General features: G+C 39.4%; 2 protein-coding genes across 11 annotated transcripts in view; one reads left to right on the top strand and one right to left on the bottom strand.

Moving 5' to 3' along the window:
* The first annotated feature begins 632 nt into the window (after positions 1 to 632).
* Positions 633 to 9,424, top strand: ankrd33bb (ankyrin repeat domain 33Bb). The gene is made up of 4 exons (XM_057334494.1): positions 633 to 1,339; positions 6,612 to 6,741; positions 7,921 to 8,061; positions 8,187 to 9,424. The coding sequence occupies exons 1-4, from the start codon at positions 908 to 910 to the stop codon at positions 8,996 to 8,998; spliced, it is 1,515 nt and encodes a 504-aa protein (XP_057190477.1). The 5' UTR covers positions 633 to 907; the 3' UTR covers positions 8,999 to 9,424.
* A 4,002-nt stretch (positions 9,425 to 13,426) lies between these two features.
* ctnnd2b (catenin (cadherin-associated protein), delta 2b) overlaps positions 13,427 to 17,803 on the bottom strand; it is an 88,407-nt gene continuing 84,030 nt past the window's right edge. For all 10 annotated transcript variants that reach the window (XM_057333860.1, XM_057333861.1, XM_057333862.1 and 7 more), the window contains 3 exons: positions 16,776 to 16,907; positions 16,325 to 16,401; positions 13,427 to 15,716 (listed from right to left, as the gene is read on the bottom strand). In XM_057333860.1, the coding sequence (XP_057189843.1) occupies positions 15,471 to 15,716; positions 16,325 to 16,401; positions 16,776 to 16,907 (455 nt within the window). In that variant the 3' untranslated portion in view covers positions 13,427 to 15,470. The remainder of the gene's footprint in view (positions 15,717 to 16,324; positions 16,402 to 16,775; positions 16,908 to 17,803) is intronic.

The raw sequence follows: 17,803 nt of genomic DNA, 5'->3' as shown, positions 1-17,803 counted from the left end.
ACAACCTCATCTGGTTTATTAAGAAATCTGGCATCTTTCCTAAAACGGCCTCTGGGTTGTGCTGTTTCTGGTGTATCTTCCCAAATCCACACAAGCTACGAGTTGTTATTCTAAACGTGACTACAAAACACTGGTAGTAAAAGTTGCTTTGATTTGTCTGTTATCCGTGTTTTAGGAAAGACATGCAGGAACAGCTTATCCACAACAGCATGTTATTTCTGCTGCATCCAATTAACCTTCCACTAATCCAGTGATGAGGCTCGTGGAGCCGACAGTAGATTATGCTCAAATAAAGACAAAGTGTGGCAAGTCACTCTGAATGGCTTGTATCAAAGTCATCTAAAAATAGTAGCAGTAATGATACAGCAGTATTTAAAGAAAGATTGTAACGTGTCGGCTGTTAGGTTCGGCACAATGTTAACTGGTTAGTCAACTGCTTTACTTATTCTTTGGTGCAGATTTGTTGCGTCACTCAGTAAATTAGCTGCATTGATTTCCTAGACGGTAAGATTACGGATAGGCACATGTAACTGAAAGCAGAAGGGAGGGGATAGAGAGACAGAAAGACACTAAGGTGATTTAAAGGCTTCCTTCTAAACCGTTCCCTCGTGCACACGCCAGTGAGAGAATTTCTGATGGAAGTAGCGTATCCCATGAACTTGAAGTGAATTCTGCAGCAAGACATACAGACTACCTAACAAGTCAAGCTAAGAAAAAATGGGATAATTGAGCTCGAAATGATCTTGTGTGCACATGTGATGATTGTCGAAACCAATGCTGGACACAAGAACAAGAGATGGTAAAGATGACTAGGAAAGGCCTTTGACTTCTGGTGTCATGTGACAGTTCACATTTTGGATTCTACATCATTTGTGTTCCACCTACCAGATCCGAAGTCACATGTTAAATGGTGGTAATAACTGAGAATGGGGTTGCTGGAGGTCTTCTGGTAATCGATCATCACAATGGCACCAGTCACAAACAAACAGGAGCCTGCAGTAAGGAAGAGTCCTCTGTACAGAGCTCCACTTCTGTGGAGCCCACAGAAGATTCTTATTATACGGACGACGAGGAGCACCATCATTACGATGATGACGATGACGATGTCTATCAAGAATTTGAGGAGTTGGACTTTTCACAACTACCAGATACCAAGAGCATTGCGTCGGACGATTCCTTCTACCCTCCTGATGATTCACTCCGGTATGAAGACACTCCGAGCCCGGAACCTCTCAGCTTCTTCAAGGCGTGCTGTACAAACAACGTCATCATTGTCAAAATCATGATAAGACAAGGCGTGACGGAGGACGATGTGCAAGAGGTGGACAAAAATAACAGAGTAAGTTGGACTAAATATGACTCTTGGTTAAAGCTGAAGTGTGAACAGATTGATCTACAAGCATCACCAAATAGAACTGCAATCTTAACAAGCAGGTTTTGTGAATATTGTCCTTGTTTCTAACTGGTTGATTTGACAGATTTTCTTATACCAAACCTGTTGGATTTTATTTAAGCCAATTTGGGGATAATAGCAATTCTGGTAATGGTGTTTAGATATGATGGCTGTCAGGTGGAAACCTTGTACTGCTAATTCTCAGGAAATAAAAACGGTTAAATATTTGCAAAATCCCACAAATAAAAATGGAAATGCAAGGTTTCTGCTCGAAGTCGACAATATTTATCTTGGATCGCATAAAGTACTAAAACAACATTTTAAAAAAACGACACACTTCAGCTTCACAGGTTGTATTGATTCATGGTGCACATAAATCTTGACCATTTATTATCTGGATTAATTTCTTTAAGGAGATTCAGGATTGAACTTCATTCACTGGAAAACTAGGCCTACTTATGTTTAACTTTGGCTTTATTCTATATTGAGCAGCACAGCTAATTTAACATTGCTTGCAAGAATTTATTACTGAACTAGTTCTATTAAAACGCACAACGTGTATCTAACATTACCATCCATGCTAGCACCCTCTGAATCTTTGCATAATACACTTAATACTTTCCGGTATCCAGTCAGGCAAATCATGCGTTTAAAAAGTGGCATTCGTGATTGGGGATAAGTCTTATCATTCCTCTTAGCCTTGAGAAGCTACAGTTATGACAAATGGGTGATAACAGTGTCATGTCTACGCATGGCTATTATCATATCTTTAAGTCTTTAAGCATTCTTGAAATGCTCCTGGGGATGAGCTCATGTGCTGACGCTGTCTCCTTCCTCCATAAATATCCAAATCGTGAAGACATAAGTCTTTCATCTATACATAAATATGTCATTAAATACAGAATCGGAGAGGAAAGACATCCAGCTTAGATGCCAACTGTCAGGAGAGCGAAATGAGTTCATATTGACGTCGTCGTCGCCATATATTCCACAAATTCTGAGAAGTGTGTCTGCTTCTGAACGAGCGGTTGTGCTGTTTAGGTTGGATCTGTAATGTCCTGTTGAAATCTCAGGTGGTTTTCATCCAGACAGCTGAAGCTGGAACAGATTGAAGTTTGAAACAGCCCAAACGGATCGTAATCATACCTGAGCTTTTAAAAGGCTCTCCAAGACGTCAAAACACGGGATCTGTCCAAAAAGGATTTTCGGACACTCACGTGAGAGAGACAAACCCTAAATTGGCCTTGAAGAAGATAATTGATCATGTATTCAAACATGCGCTCAGAATCATCTGGCTGTAAGCCATTAAAGACTCCATTTGAATCCTCCACCCATCGTCATGCTAAATTATATGTGTAAAACCGAGATGACTCCCTTCCTCAATAAATCATTTCAACTAAAATGGCACTGACTGCAGCTAAACGCATCTGGCTGCCTGAAAATAGCACACTACAACACACGAAACATCACCTATCGCCCTTTCCACAGTTACTGTGACTAGCCAGTAATAAGAAAAACATCATCTGTCACAGTCTGCTGCCTGGTACAAGCATTGAATCTGTTAACAAACATCTTATTTAGCCTTGTATTAAAAACACTGTTGAATTACGTTCTATCTGGGACAGTATGGCTCATTCCTAACTTAGCACAGTTTGAAAGCTACATGTTCAAATAGATAAAGAAGCAACACACGGCACAGAAACAAATGGTTACACACACAGAGATAGAAAACGCTCGTTTGCTCGAGCAGCAGTAAAAGTTATGTATTTCTCGTTTAAGGAAACGGCTCTACGAGCCATTTGCATGTAAATGTCTTTCAACTAACAGATCCTGATCATTTGTTTAATACAGATCTTATTCTGCTGCCATTATTGCAGGGGAAATTACATGTGCAGCGCAGTTAAACCGCACCATTAAGCTTCAATACTTAATGATCCTGTTTATCAATCTTGGGTAATGTTGAACCTGTTCACAATGCTGATAATTAGACAACAGGTCCACAGAAATGTAAAAGGTTCTGGAAAAATTAGTGTTCTGTGTTAAATGTAGGTTTAGATTTGACCTTGGAGTTTGTGTTCACCTTCACCGTTGAACTTCTGTTGATCCTGAGTGCCGGGGAGCTTTAGGAGGCTAGAGTGGCTTTCTTTTACAATCATCTTACGACGGTGTGACATTTTACTAACTGTAAGACTGCTAGGTACTGCCATGATCTCATTGAAGAACTTAACATAATACTGTCAAGAGCCATATGACATGATACAATTTCTTGAGTTAAATACACAAGTTATATTTTTATTTCATTTCATTTTGTTATATTTCTTTGACAATGAGGTAAAACAGAATTAAACTTGAAATCTCGTAAACTTTACAGTTAGGTTGTATTTGTTAACATGAACTTACAATGAACAATACAGTCCTTTAGCATTTATTAATCTTTGTTATTTAATGTCAATACAATTATTCATGTACATTCAATGTTCATGTATAAAATTTAGCGGCATCTAGTGGTGGTGTTCCGAATTGCAACCAACGGCTCACTCCACCCCTCCTTTTCAAAGCGCTACATTGGCTTGATCAGGACAGAGATGTCGTCACTAGCCAACTACAAAGACATACGAGTGGAGCTGCAGTTATCTGGTTAAAAACACAACATCATTTTCATTTCTCAACTAATTTCAATACTTATCTATTTACGTGGAGTACAGAAACGTTCTGGCTCCAGTTAAAGATGGTTAGACTTGAAAATGTATTTATTGTCATACGGAACTGTTAAAACTCAGGCTCGTCAAGCAATCGTTTAGGCTTAATAATTGTGTACACATCGCTAATGTGAAATAATTTAAGGCAGATTAAATGCACATGATCAGAACACAGCTCATTCACTTTAAAATCATGGGAAAAATCAACACAATTCGTCTTTACTATATGACTATATACTGCTATGTCATACTTAAAATGCACGGCAGTGTTATTTGTTTTTTGCAGCCTATGCGGCGTCTAGTTATATATATATACACTCACCTAAAGGATTATTAGGAACACCTGTTCAATTTCTCATTAATGCAATTATCTAATCAACCAATCACATGGCAGTTGCTTCAATGCATTTAGGGGTGTGGTCCTGGTCAAGACAATCTCCTGAACTCCAAACTGAATGTCAGAATGGGAAAGAAAGGTGATTTAAGCAATTTTGAGCGTGGCATGGTTGTTGGTGCCAGACGGGCCGGTCTGAGTATTTCACAATCTGCTCAGTTACTGGGATTTTCACGCACAACCATTTCTAGGGTTTACAAAGAATGGTGTGAAAAGGGAAAAACATCCAGTATGCGGCAGTCCTGTGGGCGAAAATGCCTTGTTGATGCTAGAGGTCAGAGGAGAATGGGCCGACTGATTCAAGCTGATAGAAGAGCAACTTTGACTGAAATAACCACTCGTTACAACCGAGGTATGCAGCAAAGCATTTGTGAAGCCACAACACGCACAACCTTGAGGCAGATGGGCTACAACAGCAGAAGACCCCACCGGGTACCACTCATCTCCACTACAAATAGGAAAAAGAGGCTACAATTTGCACGAGCTCACCAAAATTGGACAGTTGAAGACTGGAAAAATGTTGCCTGGTCTGATGAGTCTCGATTTCTGTTGAGACATTCAAATGGTAGAGTCAGAATTTGGCGTAAACAGAATGAGAACATGGATCCATCATGCCTTGTTACCACTGTGCAGGCTGGTGGTGGTGGTGTAATGGTGTGGGGGATGTTTTCTTGGCACACTTTAGGCCCCTTAGTGCCAATTGGGCATCGTTTAAATGCCACGGCCTACCTGAGCATTGTTTCTGACCATGTCCATCCCTTTATGACCACCATGTACCCATCCTCTAATGGCTACTTCCAGCAGGATAATGCACCATGTCACAAAGCTCGAATCATTTCAAATTGGTTTCTTGAACATGACAATGAGTTCACTGTACTAGAATGGCCCCCACAGTCACCAGATCTCAACCCGATAGAACATCTTTGGGATGTGGTGGAACGGGAGCTTCGTGCCCTGGATGTGCATCCCACAAATCTCCATCAACTGCAAGATGCTATCCTATCAATATGGGCCAACATTTCTAAAGAATGCTTTCAGCACCTTGTTGAATCAATGCCACGTAGAATTAAGGCAGTTCTGAAGGCGAAAGGGGGTCAAACACCGTATTAGTATGGTGTTCCTAATAATCCTTTAGGTGAGTGTATATATATGTATATGGTAAATACCATGTATGGGGACCCGCGCGCGGTGTGTATGTGCAGATAGAAATAGCTCATTCTAAGGTAATAAAAACAATACGCATCATTATGTAAGGTCTTTATACACCTCTGAAATCATAGTTATGTTAAGTTAAGTCAATAGATCCTCCTAAAAATTACACACAGCACCTTTAACCAATGTTAACAGATACGACATTTGATTGAAAAATGTATTGATGAACATGTATTAGTAATGCTGAAATTAACATGAACTAAGAAGTTGTATTATGACGTGTTTCTGTTTCTGTTAGTCAGTATTTTTTACAACAGGAATTATTATTAAATAGTTAAAAAATAACCGTTTTTGTTTCGATGTATATCAGCTGTATTTTACAGCGAAGCGCATAGTCAGTTTTGTGATATTTTGAAGCTTAATGTTATAAATGCCAACAGACAAGCACTCTGTGCCCATGGGAACCCCATACTAAATCTTAGCTAATAGTCTTTATGGGGCTTACCATCTGCCTGCAGTGCTCTATAATCAGTCACAATCTGAAGATAGGCAAGAAAAGAGAACTATACTGTTCAAGAAATGCTTTTGACCGCCCAACCCTCAGTCATCTGTACATTTTCACATTTGCTGAATTGCTTAGTGATATTATTGCACGTATAAGATGACCTCTCCATGTCCACACTGTTTTCAGTTGAACAATTTATTTATTTGTCCAATTTTATTGTCATTAAAAATATTTTTTAACTGTCCTTTTTACAGAGTATTTGAATAATTTGTCATTAACACCAATAGTGTTCTCCATGCAAGTAATATAGAACTGTTTTTTGTACGTGTCCATTACTGAAGCTTCACTTTTTGTCTCATTCCACTCACAGCCTTAAAATTTCACAACGATGGGCATTCTAGAAAACAACACTAGTCTAATTCTAGACTGGTAAAGTGATTCATATTTTTCCTCTCTATTGCTTAACAGACAGGTTTGATAGTGGCGTGTTACCAGGGTTATGTGGATGTGGTCATGGCTCTTTCTCAGTGTCCACATGTGGATGTGAACCGGCAAGATAATGAGGGGAACACAGCTCTTATGAATGCTGCACAAGCAGGTAAGGGAAGTGACCTCAGATCTGCTATCAATTCAGTTTCACTTCTATAGTGCTTTTCACAGTTTTGCATTGTTGCAAAGTAGCTTTAAATGTATATAGAGACATTTGTATATCGCTGCTGTCCTTCTGAAACCTTGTATCTCCATATATTGTGATTTTTATTTTTGTCATATATCATTATTATTTGTCTCCCTTTATGTTTGTCACTGGGATTTGTAAATATCTAACCCAAAAAAAAGTATTTCCTGTGGCTCAGTGGTTAGAGCATGGCACTAGCAATGCCAAAGTCATGGGTTCGATCCCAGAGGATTGCACTCAGTCAGAAACAAATGTATAGTACACTGCAATGTAAGTCGCTTTGGATAAAAGTGTCTGCCAAATGTAAATGTACAGTGTTTTTTCTAATTCCTGAAAAACAGCAAATTTGCAAAACCGAGGTTTCGGAAGGACTGCGACGATAAATGGAAAAATATAGAATACGTGGTGTTAGAATAAATGATATTACCTTAATTTTCTACTTGAAAACTTAAGTTGTCTAAGTAACTGCAATTTATATATTTGTAGTGCTAATATACAGTCAGGCAATAGTTCCTGTCTCCAGTTACTCCTAAACAACCCCAATGTATTCTCCAGTATGGCCCTGTGCATACAAAATACAAACAATACTTTTAGGCAAATAATTAGAAAATATTAGTGGTACTTGCTAAGATATTCATCACTATTACTATTGCTCATACCTAAATTTGGATCCTTAATTCTTACACTCTAAAAAATGCTGCTATCATTTTCGATACAGCATTTGCTCAAAAAAGGACAAACCCATTAACCCATGCTGTTTTTTCAACCCAAAATGCTGGGTTTTAACTAACTGTTGGGCCAATATAAGCATTTCTGGGTTAACTCAACCCAGCGGTTGGGTTTGTCCCTTTTTGTGGGTTGAAATGAACCCAGCATTAACATTTAGCATGTAACTTATCCATGCATAGTGTTGGGTCAAATAACTAGGTTTATGAAGCTGTTTTCAATGTTTTTGACCAAAAATGACATAAGTATATACAGTATACATTTTGTAGACTTGCACTGAATGAGAGACCTGGGCTATAGTACGATACTTACTGAAAATGAAAACTGCTTTATACAGTTTAAATAGTTTCCTCTCTGTGTTCTTTTCAACTGTAGGCCACAGTATGATAACCAACTACCTATTGAACTATTTTCCTGGTTTGGACCTTGAGCGCAGGAACTGTCACGGCTTTACTGCAGTAATGAAAGCAGCCATGCAGGGTCGAGCTGAGTGTGTGCGGGCCCTTATGATGACAGGTACAGAATCATTAGCATAAAAAATGATATGCATTCTTAATTTAGTTCATGCATATTCATTTTCCGTTCCTTCCTGAATTTTCTCCCCCTACAAGGCTCCTTTTCTAATGATTTCTTGTTCGCAGGAGCAGACATTGAAGCAAGGGATTTTGGGCGGAAGTTAACACCACGAGAATGGGCCCTGTTCACAGGCCGCTACGAGACAGCAAGGCTGATGTTGCGGCTGATGGAACAACCATGTGCCGAACAATTCTGTGACTCTTACCGAATGGAGTGGCCCATGCTGGGCGAACTAGTGGCCCGATTGAAGCAGCCCAAGTCCTGTTGGAGGAAGTTCTCAGAACGTGCCTGCACGCTGTTCACCATCCGTATGAAGACCGACCCTGTGGATGAAGGTGTTCTAGACTACATGGTACGCATGACCACAGCATTGGCCAGCCCGTTTATAGCGACCGCCTGCCGCACCGTGTGCCCGGGCAGCCCTCCGTACGTGGGAAAACTTCGCCCTTCCGTGCAGGACATCCTCCGTAAGCAGCGTTTGGCCGAGCTGAAGAACCTGGGGCCTGAACGTCTCAATAACTACAAGCGTCTCTTCCAGAACTCCAGAGTGCTGCTGATTCCAAAAAAGCAAGAGAGACGTTCCAGCCTGCAGCCCCAGTTGCTACAAAACGTCGCCAGCGTGGCCCTGAGGAGAAGCAGCCTGCTGCCTCTTCACATGATGCGCAGGAGCAGCGTGCGTCCCGGTGTGGTGGTGCCGAAAGTCATGCTGTGCAAAGCTCCTTCTCCCGCGTTCATCATGGAGAGGCCGCGGTGCAAGGCTTCAAAAGACTCAAAGCACCTACAGATCCCGAAATGGAAGTACAAAGCCCTGAAGGAGGAGAAGAAGCAAGCCGAACAGATGGAGAAGTTAAGATCGTCTATGCTGAGGAAAAAGTGACCTGGCTTTTGATGCCATAGGGGCCGTTCACACACGATACGTTCAAAAAAGAGCAAAATAATGAATATACAATGTACGTGTTCAGAGACGTGCTCTTGAGTTAAGCTGTTTTTTTACTGTGCAAAACATGGCACCCACGGCACAAAACATCTGTGAACGGCCCCTTAGAACATTATTGGCTTTGCAGGCCAATTAAAATAAACTGGTATTTATGTTGTAATGATCTGCTAGATACGCATTAACATTTACAGTATATGCATTTAATATAGTTTTTCTTGATTCATTTTTGTTGTGAAAATACACTTAAAATGAATTTCAACACATTTTTCTTTGTTTTTTATATTAAGTTTATTTAACTAAGTGCGGGAGGAACATGGTCACGTAATCCAACCAATCAGCGCAGAGAGGTCTCAATGTATAGACATATAGTTGATGAATAAATCGTACGTGTCCTATGGTGTGACATGGCAAAATGTAGAAATCAAACTGTTAATATTACATTGTTTTATATTATTAATATTTATATTTATAAAAAGGCCTAAGTAATGAATCATTGTTAGTTTGTTTTCTTCTAAATTTGCATATTAGTCTGTCAACTGTCCATATATAGCTGTCCTTCACCTCTGTCCCGTTTTTTGCAGCATCCCTCCAGCTAGCACAGGTAGGTCTGTGAGACGTCTGCTAAAGATCTGGAAAACGGCTGCTGTGTAAAATCATCTGCTAAACATCATAGAAAGAGCAGTTTTACATCTATTCTAAATCATGAACATCTTACAGGCGTCTTCGAGACGTAGGCTATTGCAGATGAGCAAACTAGCCTATATCTTGCAGATGTAAATGCAGACATCAGATAGACGTCTGCCAGATGATTATTGTGTGCTACCTCATCGCTTCACTCTCGGCTGGTATCAATCCGGCTTAGAGAAGGTGGAGTAGGCTGGATTCTAGTTTAAATTCTAAACTTCGAGACCTCGTGGACAGCACGCCAAATTTGTTTTATCTTATTACTGTTTTTGAATAATTTGTACTTGTGAACACGAAAAACTTTTACATTAATAACTCGCGTATCACAGGCAGTTTCTGCCAATCTCATATTAATCTTGAGTGCCTATACAGTAGTATTGCATGCGTTGTATCTTCGAAGAGTATTTAGTTTGATCACATTTATAAAAGAGAGATAGGCTACAGCTGTACGATTATATGCCGTGAACAAACAGACACACCTAAACTTCACTATCGCAAGAGTAACTGCAGCGCAGCCCATCTTGACGCAGCGCAGATAACCTTGATGGTAAACGGGTCTCACTCGTCGGTTGGCTCGTGGATGGGCTCTTTCGCCTTGCCGTGCTTTTCGGGAGAATGGCCAATAAAAGGAATAGGATCCCTTTGACGACACAGGGATCCAGAATTATAAAAAAACTTTCCGAAACAAGTTGGAGTGCTGAGGGAGTGTATCAAGCCTCTAAACGATGCGGTATACGGAGGATTCTCAACTTAGAATAAAACGAGACGTCCTTCGTAGGACATACTGTCAAATTAATTAAAATGATTTCTACATGATTTTAAGAGGTAAAAAGTTGGTTACTTTCTACCCTTAACAATGCCAAAAGAGTTATATAAAAAAATTTGTCTTACTGTTGTAAAACGTTTAAATATCACGTGTAAACCTATTTACTACATATGCCTGCTAAGATTTAAAAAACGTAACACAAATTGTAAACTGTTAACATTTAAACACCACATATTTCATTGAATGTGCAGCCGTTGGCGTTTATTCAAATAACAGACGTTGGCCGACGCAAAGAATTGTGGGTTATCTCTAGCAACGAAGGACACACCTCATGTGTCCTCCGAATTCTCGTGAAAGTAGGTCGCATTAGAAAAGTGCATACTGAAGCTGCGTCAGAATTCGCTCACTAGTTCACTCATTCACTATTCCCTATATAGCGAATGCTAAATAGTCCACTATATGGGGAAGAAGTGAATGAAAATGAGTGAACAATTTCGGACACTGACGTAATTTATCCTGCGTCTGACAGTACTGTCGCGGACATTCGTCCTAACGCTTAAATTACACATGTGTGGCTTTGTGGATTGTTTTGTAAAGTGGTAAACGTTCATTTTCACATTATTTCTCACTTTTATTGTTAATTGTTAATATTTGCACGTTTATTTACTATTACCTTTATTACGTTAAAAAAATACTTAATATATTTAAAATAAAACACTATACTGTATATAACATTCATTTAATCTGTTTGTTCTCAAAAAGTGGAAAATAACTGTCAACAAGAACAAACACAATTGTTTAAACGTACATACGTGGCATTAACGGTCACTCTCCTCCAGCTGATTGTAATCAGGCGGTTGATTCGCGTTGTATCATGGGAAATAGTGAGTGAGCGAGTGTACTTCGAATGTACACTCAAAATCAGAATGTATTGTGGGTAAAAAGTAGGGAACAAATGTAGGGAATGAGTTGTTCACACAGAATTCGGACAACACTACAAAATATCGGACACCCAATATAGTGCACTATAGGAGACAGGGGGCGAATTCAGACACAGCTAGAGTGTCCTACCAATTTTTATGATACGAGACAGTCTCGATGACGTAGCAGGCTTCAAATGAGACCTCCGGAGGACGCAGCCTACCAAAATGAGACACAGCTCATGTTAAGCATGAGAAGCCATCACGTTTAACAGTGTAAAGAAGTCAGAATGCATGACATACCCGATCTTTAAACGACCATTCATCGTTAATAGGCCTACCTGCAAATAGTCTTCTTGGGTGGAGGGCTATATTTTGATTCTTGAATTATTAGCCCAAGTTAACCCGAGCTGTTTCATTAAATTAAAGCATAATGTAAAAATGTTCGAATTCTTAAAGGGGTCATATGGCGCGAACACGTGTTTTTCTGTGTCTTTGGTGTGTTATAAGTTGCCCATGTACAAAGTATGTATTAGACTAATTATTATTAGTATTATTAGTATTAGATTAAAATTGCCAAAAATAAAGTGTCAGAACAAAATATGCAATCTATCTAAAAGCGAATGCTCACCCAGACCTGCCTGAAACGCCCCCACAAATCTACGTCAGTTCGTGGTATGATTTGACTAAGACCGCCCAAATGTATACGCAAGTAAGGTGGGCGTACCTGTCAGTACAATTGCTTTGGAACCTGATGTTCCAAATATGGTAAGAGGCGTTACATTTCCGTCACACGCTTGCAGTATTCGACCAATCACTACGCACTGGTTAACTGGCCAATCATAGCACACCTCGCTTTTCAGAGCGATGAGCTTTGTTAAAAATCTGCTCTTTTCAGAGAGGCGGGGCAAAGAGGAGATACAAACATGCACGGTATGTGGAAAATACAGCGTTTTTGAACCTTAAATCGTGTATACACATTGCATTACATCTAAAACAAACGATAATGTTCGTTTTAGCCGTGTCATAGGACCCCTTTAAGGTCAGACCGTATTAGAGAGGTAGCTCTAAACTGCCTTTAAAAGCTAACAATGCCCTGTTTTATTTGTCACAGTCTACTATTTGCTCTAAAATGTGAAATAGTTACACAGGAGCAGATATTATTCATCGTAAACAAACGGTGCACTCTTGACAACTAACAATGATTGAGATGCCAAAAGATAATGGGGATTTTTTTAATCGCAAACGGCTGCGCCTGTATAAGCAACGCAGTGTGAAAAGCTTCCATTAGGGGGCAGTATTACATCTCAGTGAAGGTAAAGCTTCATGTTTCCACACCACACAATCCATACGTGGCCATTTCCACTCAGAATGCGTTTCTTAAGATACATTCTTACATTAGCAGATAAAATAATAATCATGCACATCAGACCATTAACGCATTTGTATCCAAATGACTCTTTCAATATTATTGTTCTCAATTGATTATTGATTAGATTGAAATGATCAGCGGAGATTTATTGGTGCTTCAAAGCTCCATGTATAAAATGTGATGAGTCCCTGCAGCGATTGTGAGAAGCAGATAGCCTGTCAATGTCAAAATGCTGCTCTGTGGGGAAAATGGTAATGAAAGAGTGGTGATGAAACTCTTAACAGGAGCTCTCAGCTCGCCTGCATTGCCTCTGATAGCTATCTAGGAATTCTATCAAAAATACAATCAATTGAAAACTCACACCAGTAGGCCTACAAGGTAACAGAATTCTCTTATGTTAGTACTGATGTCTGGAACACAATAAATGCCGCAGACCAAATCAATACATTCAAAACTCTGTGCTGTTCAATTACATTGCATCTAAGAAACATGTTTGAATGTAAGGTAAGGCAAAGAATAAATGTTTTAAACCAAATGTGGCAATGCACCATATGACAAATTATTCATATAGGCTAGGAGAGCTGGAAAGAAATAACTTGGACACAGGACAAAACAGCCACAAAACAGTGATTCTCATTTAGTTTATATAGCAGTTGCAACCTGGCATTAAAAAGGTTCACAATTCTCTCAAACACTTTGTCTAGCAACAGAAAAAAAAGTTTTACTTACATCTTCAATACAGGTTGTCTGATATGTCTACTTTGTCACAGATATTTTGCTTGTTCTCAGACGTTCACTATCGATGGTGCAGAAAGATGTGTGAGTTTTGGGGGATTATCCTGACCCTCGTTTTTGAAAATGATCTCTCTAAGTGATATGAAGGTAAGACCAGGGCTTATAACCGCGCTTCATACCTTCCTAAAATCTGCTAGACTCGAGTCTAAAGTTTAATATCACATTATGATGATGGGCTATAGCATCACTCTCTGTTCTCTTTTCAATCTCTTCTGCTCAAGGAATGTTCATCAATCTTCTAAACGCAAAGATGACCTGAGATAAGATATAAACGATGAAGGAAAAAGAGATGCATCTTTAATAGGGCGTACATTTTACAGGGATCAACAATATTATTTTAGGGGCCTCTGATTTACAAAGAATATGAAAACGCATTCAAATCATTTAAAAAGGTAGCAACAACATAAGCAAAATGACAACAAGTGTGTTATAGTAAGCATAGATTTAGCACCTTTTCTAGTCAACGTTAGAAACTTTATCGCACACGTGCGCTGTGTCGAGAGCCCTGGTCTCACCTGTTTTACACAGCAACAACATGACAACAGGAGGTCAACGTCTGGATTCGAAATAAAGGTGAACGAAACCCTAATGAACTAGCGTTTTTTTCCTCGCAATGTTTCTGCATTAGGTGACATCCACATCTGCACATTAAAAAGTATATATATATTTGTATTTATAATATAAATCCATACTCTATTGACAGATTTGTCTACGATGAGCTTAAGAACCACTGATCTCTGGAAGGAAAAAGCAGATTTAGCAAATGTCTATTTTACAACACCGCTTAAACTAATTGTACATCTTTGGAGGGAAAGTAGCTTTCGAAGACCATGTCCCTCTGTCGTCATTACAGTGTGAATGCTGTTGAAACACATAAAAAAAGCATTTACATACGGGCGTCGATAGAACCAAACGACGTGCCGTTAAATGCAACTTCAACGGCGGATCTACAACACCCCTTGGGTCAGGGATTACCACGTTTGGCACATTTTACAAAACTAAGCACAGATCACTTGTAGAATGACCCTCAGTATGGTTGGGGAAAACGTGTGTTTAAAACTGCCGAGACAAAAACTGACAGACAGGCCTGATAAAGTTCTTATTTTTGGTGGTAAACTCCGTCCAGGCAGTGATGCTCCGTCATCAGTTATTTGTAGTTTAGAAAAAAGAAAACAAATCACATTAGAGCAAACTACACCTTTGAATTATACACTTTCTGCTGCTTGTCTACGCATAGAAGAGAATGCTGGAGTTGAGTGAGTGTCGTTTTCCCTGTTAAAAAGAAAAACCACGTATCGAGCCACGAGGAGGACACAGTAGTCTTTGCGTAATATACACAATGCACCTTGTCTCTACATCTGCAATATACAACAAGTACTTTACACCAGACTTGAGTGTTAAGTTAAAAAGGAGGTACAAAAAACAAGCAAATTAAAAAAAGAAAAAGATATAAAGGCTAAGAGTGAGATAGCGCGCCGTAAAAAGCATGACGTAACATAAGAAAATGTCATAAAATGTGTGAAAACTACTTTCTGAGCTTGTGTCCAGTGTTGTTTTCTTGTGCTTCACGTGATCTCTGCACCATGTAGCTACCGCTTTTCCGTTTACGTCCGTAAATATATTCCAATTCTCCCACTGTTTCGGGAAAGTTCAAGTGGTCCGTTCAGTAAAACACATGCCTTGAGCCTTTCGGAAACCCCTTCCCTAAAATCTTCTCTCTTTCCTGACGTTGATCACCGGCTGGCTGGCTGGCTGGCAGCCCGCTGTCGCGCTGAACCGAACTGAAGGTATATGTGTGTGAGATGTCTACTAGTGTTCATGCACATGCCGGGCTGGTCTGTGTCATGTGTCCGTAGGCCAGCCTCCAGCCTGCCTCTACACCCAGGAGTCTGGCGAGGCCGGGTAGTGGCTCGTCTCATAGTTGAGTTCACTGTACGGGCGAGACGCTGAATAAAAGTCCACGTAGTTCCCCGTGGACTTCAGTCCCAGGTGCATGGTGCCATCGGCGGCAGGCGGAGGGCGTTTATGAGCTTGGTCCTCGAAGTAAGGCTCCTCAAAGTTGGCTCCTGGGGGAGTCTGGAAGGGAGGATAGGCTTCAGGGGGGTTGCCTTGAGCGGAGACCTGACAAAAACAACGAGTGAAATACTGTTTCGGAAGACATGGTATAGTTTAAAATCTAGCAGTCATAAAATTCACAGTACAAGCCAGAATATTAACTTGTTTATACGTAAGTTAAAAACCACAGTTTACAACGGTTTTAGGAATTCAACAATGAAAACACTTGTATTTTTAACTTACAATTACAATGGGTATATCAGATTGTACTCAGACCATGATATTAAAAGTGATATTAACAGCTTAAAATCTTAAACATTATGGGGCGGTTTCCCGGACAGGGTTTAAGTCCCAAGACTTACTTAAATGTTAGAAGTTTCTTGATCGAAAACAACTTGCAATGACATATTTTAAAATATATAAGTGTGATTGTTTTGTCTCAAGACGTACACCATTAATGTTTTTTTGTAAATTATGTTTTTAAAAATGACTTAAATATCCTGATTTAACTAAGGCCTAGTCCTGGTTTAAATTAATCCCTGTCCGGGAAACTGCCCCTATGTCAGCAAACTACAATTGAGCAAGCCCAAAGTGACAGTGGAATGAAACATAGGGACACCTGAGAAGAATAGCAATTTAAACTTTACACCAAATGTAACCTGAGGATATCTTACCTGGTTATGTTTGATGTCATCCCCAGGAGACATGTAAGCACCTCTGAACAGTGTAGATGTTCCACTTGAGATTTGAGCTGTAAAGATAGAGAGCATTAGGAGGATTCTCAAGTATTTTGTCTCATTCATTTGTTTGTTAAAGACAGAAAATGTCTGCCTGAAACAGATGTGCAGACACATGAAATGGAGTTCATGACTTTTGTTCAGATGAAGAATTGCAATTTCACACAAAGATGCAAGAGTGAGGTATCAGAAAGCTTTCTGTGGAACAAAAATGTTTGCGCCTCAGAGCAAAATATCATCAGAATTATTGGGTGACGAATGTAATTCATTAGCTTTGTTTACAGTATATTTGTTGGTCTGTCTGGAAAACCGTCACAGAGTCTATCAATCATTTTCGAGCACTTATATGAAACTGTTCACCTCTCACTGCAAGACACTGTGATCTTACCTGCCATGGCATCTTTTCTAGAGGTGTGCTCGCCCTTGTTTCCATGGTAACCAGAAATGGTTCCAGTTGACTCATAGTCTGTCTTCCTCTCCTTCAAGCTCATCATTTCCCGAGGGGAGGTGGGGGCACTTGCTAAAAACACGACGAGACAGCCAATAATGAGTAAAGCTAAAAAACAAAAGCCAGACTGTTTGTCCTGACGAAAGCGTCTGGTTAATTTTTGACACATTTGGAAGTACAATGAGATCTCGTTCCATCAGGAGATCTTGTATTTTACATAAAAAACTCATTGACTGTAATGAGGCAATTCTCTGACTGCTTTTTGAGGCAAACAGGTGTCAGGCTCTCTTTCTAATTGTGTAATGGAATTGGTCAGGTAATTGATTGGTTTTTGTCTGGCTATTGTTCACACTCTTTCAGCAATAATGACTTTCACCCTTATTGCCAGTTTTGTGCGCAGAAAAAAAAGTAGGGTAGCTTAAATAATATGTCAGTCAGCTTTCTGTCTGGAAATGTGATTTGTAAATACCAAGCGTTTCATTAACAGTATCAGTCAAAGACAAAAAAAAGAAACTTTTTAAACTTAGATTAGTTTTTGTGCATTTGATTTAAATCTAAATATACAATATATAAAAACTACAAAACTTATTTATAAGCTATCATATACATACAAATAATTAAAAAGTAGCACAAGTAAATGATAAAGGTCCGTGTATCATCTGATCATTTGATTATTCCATTCAATATAACAAACGGAAAAAGAAAAAAACAGTCGATATTTCGTTTTTCCGTTTTTCTGTATGCACAAAAATTAAAAAACGATGTTTTTCTTCTTATTTCATCTTGAAACGGGAAATCCAATAAATAAATAAACCAAAACGAAATAACGAACTTAATTACTGTTTTTCTCATTTTTTGGTGATGTTGCACGGATTTCTGAGAGCGCGGCAGCGCGCCTAGAGCTCTTCACCAATCTCGCGATCGATCAGTTATCATTTACAATGGCTTCACTCGAGATGTACATGTTT

This window comes from Triplophysa rosa, linkage group LG5, assembly GCF_024868665.1.
Source record: "Triplophysa rosa linkage group LG5, Trosa_1v2, whole genome shotgun sequence".
Lineage (NCBI taxonomy): Eukaryota > Metazoa > Chordata > Actinopteri > Cypriniformes > Nemacheilidae > Triplophysa > Triplophysa rosa.
This window is presented reverse-complemented; position numbering and strand designations above follow the sequence as displayed.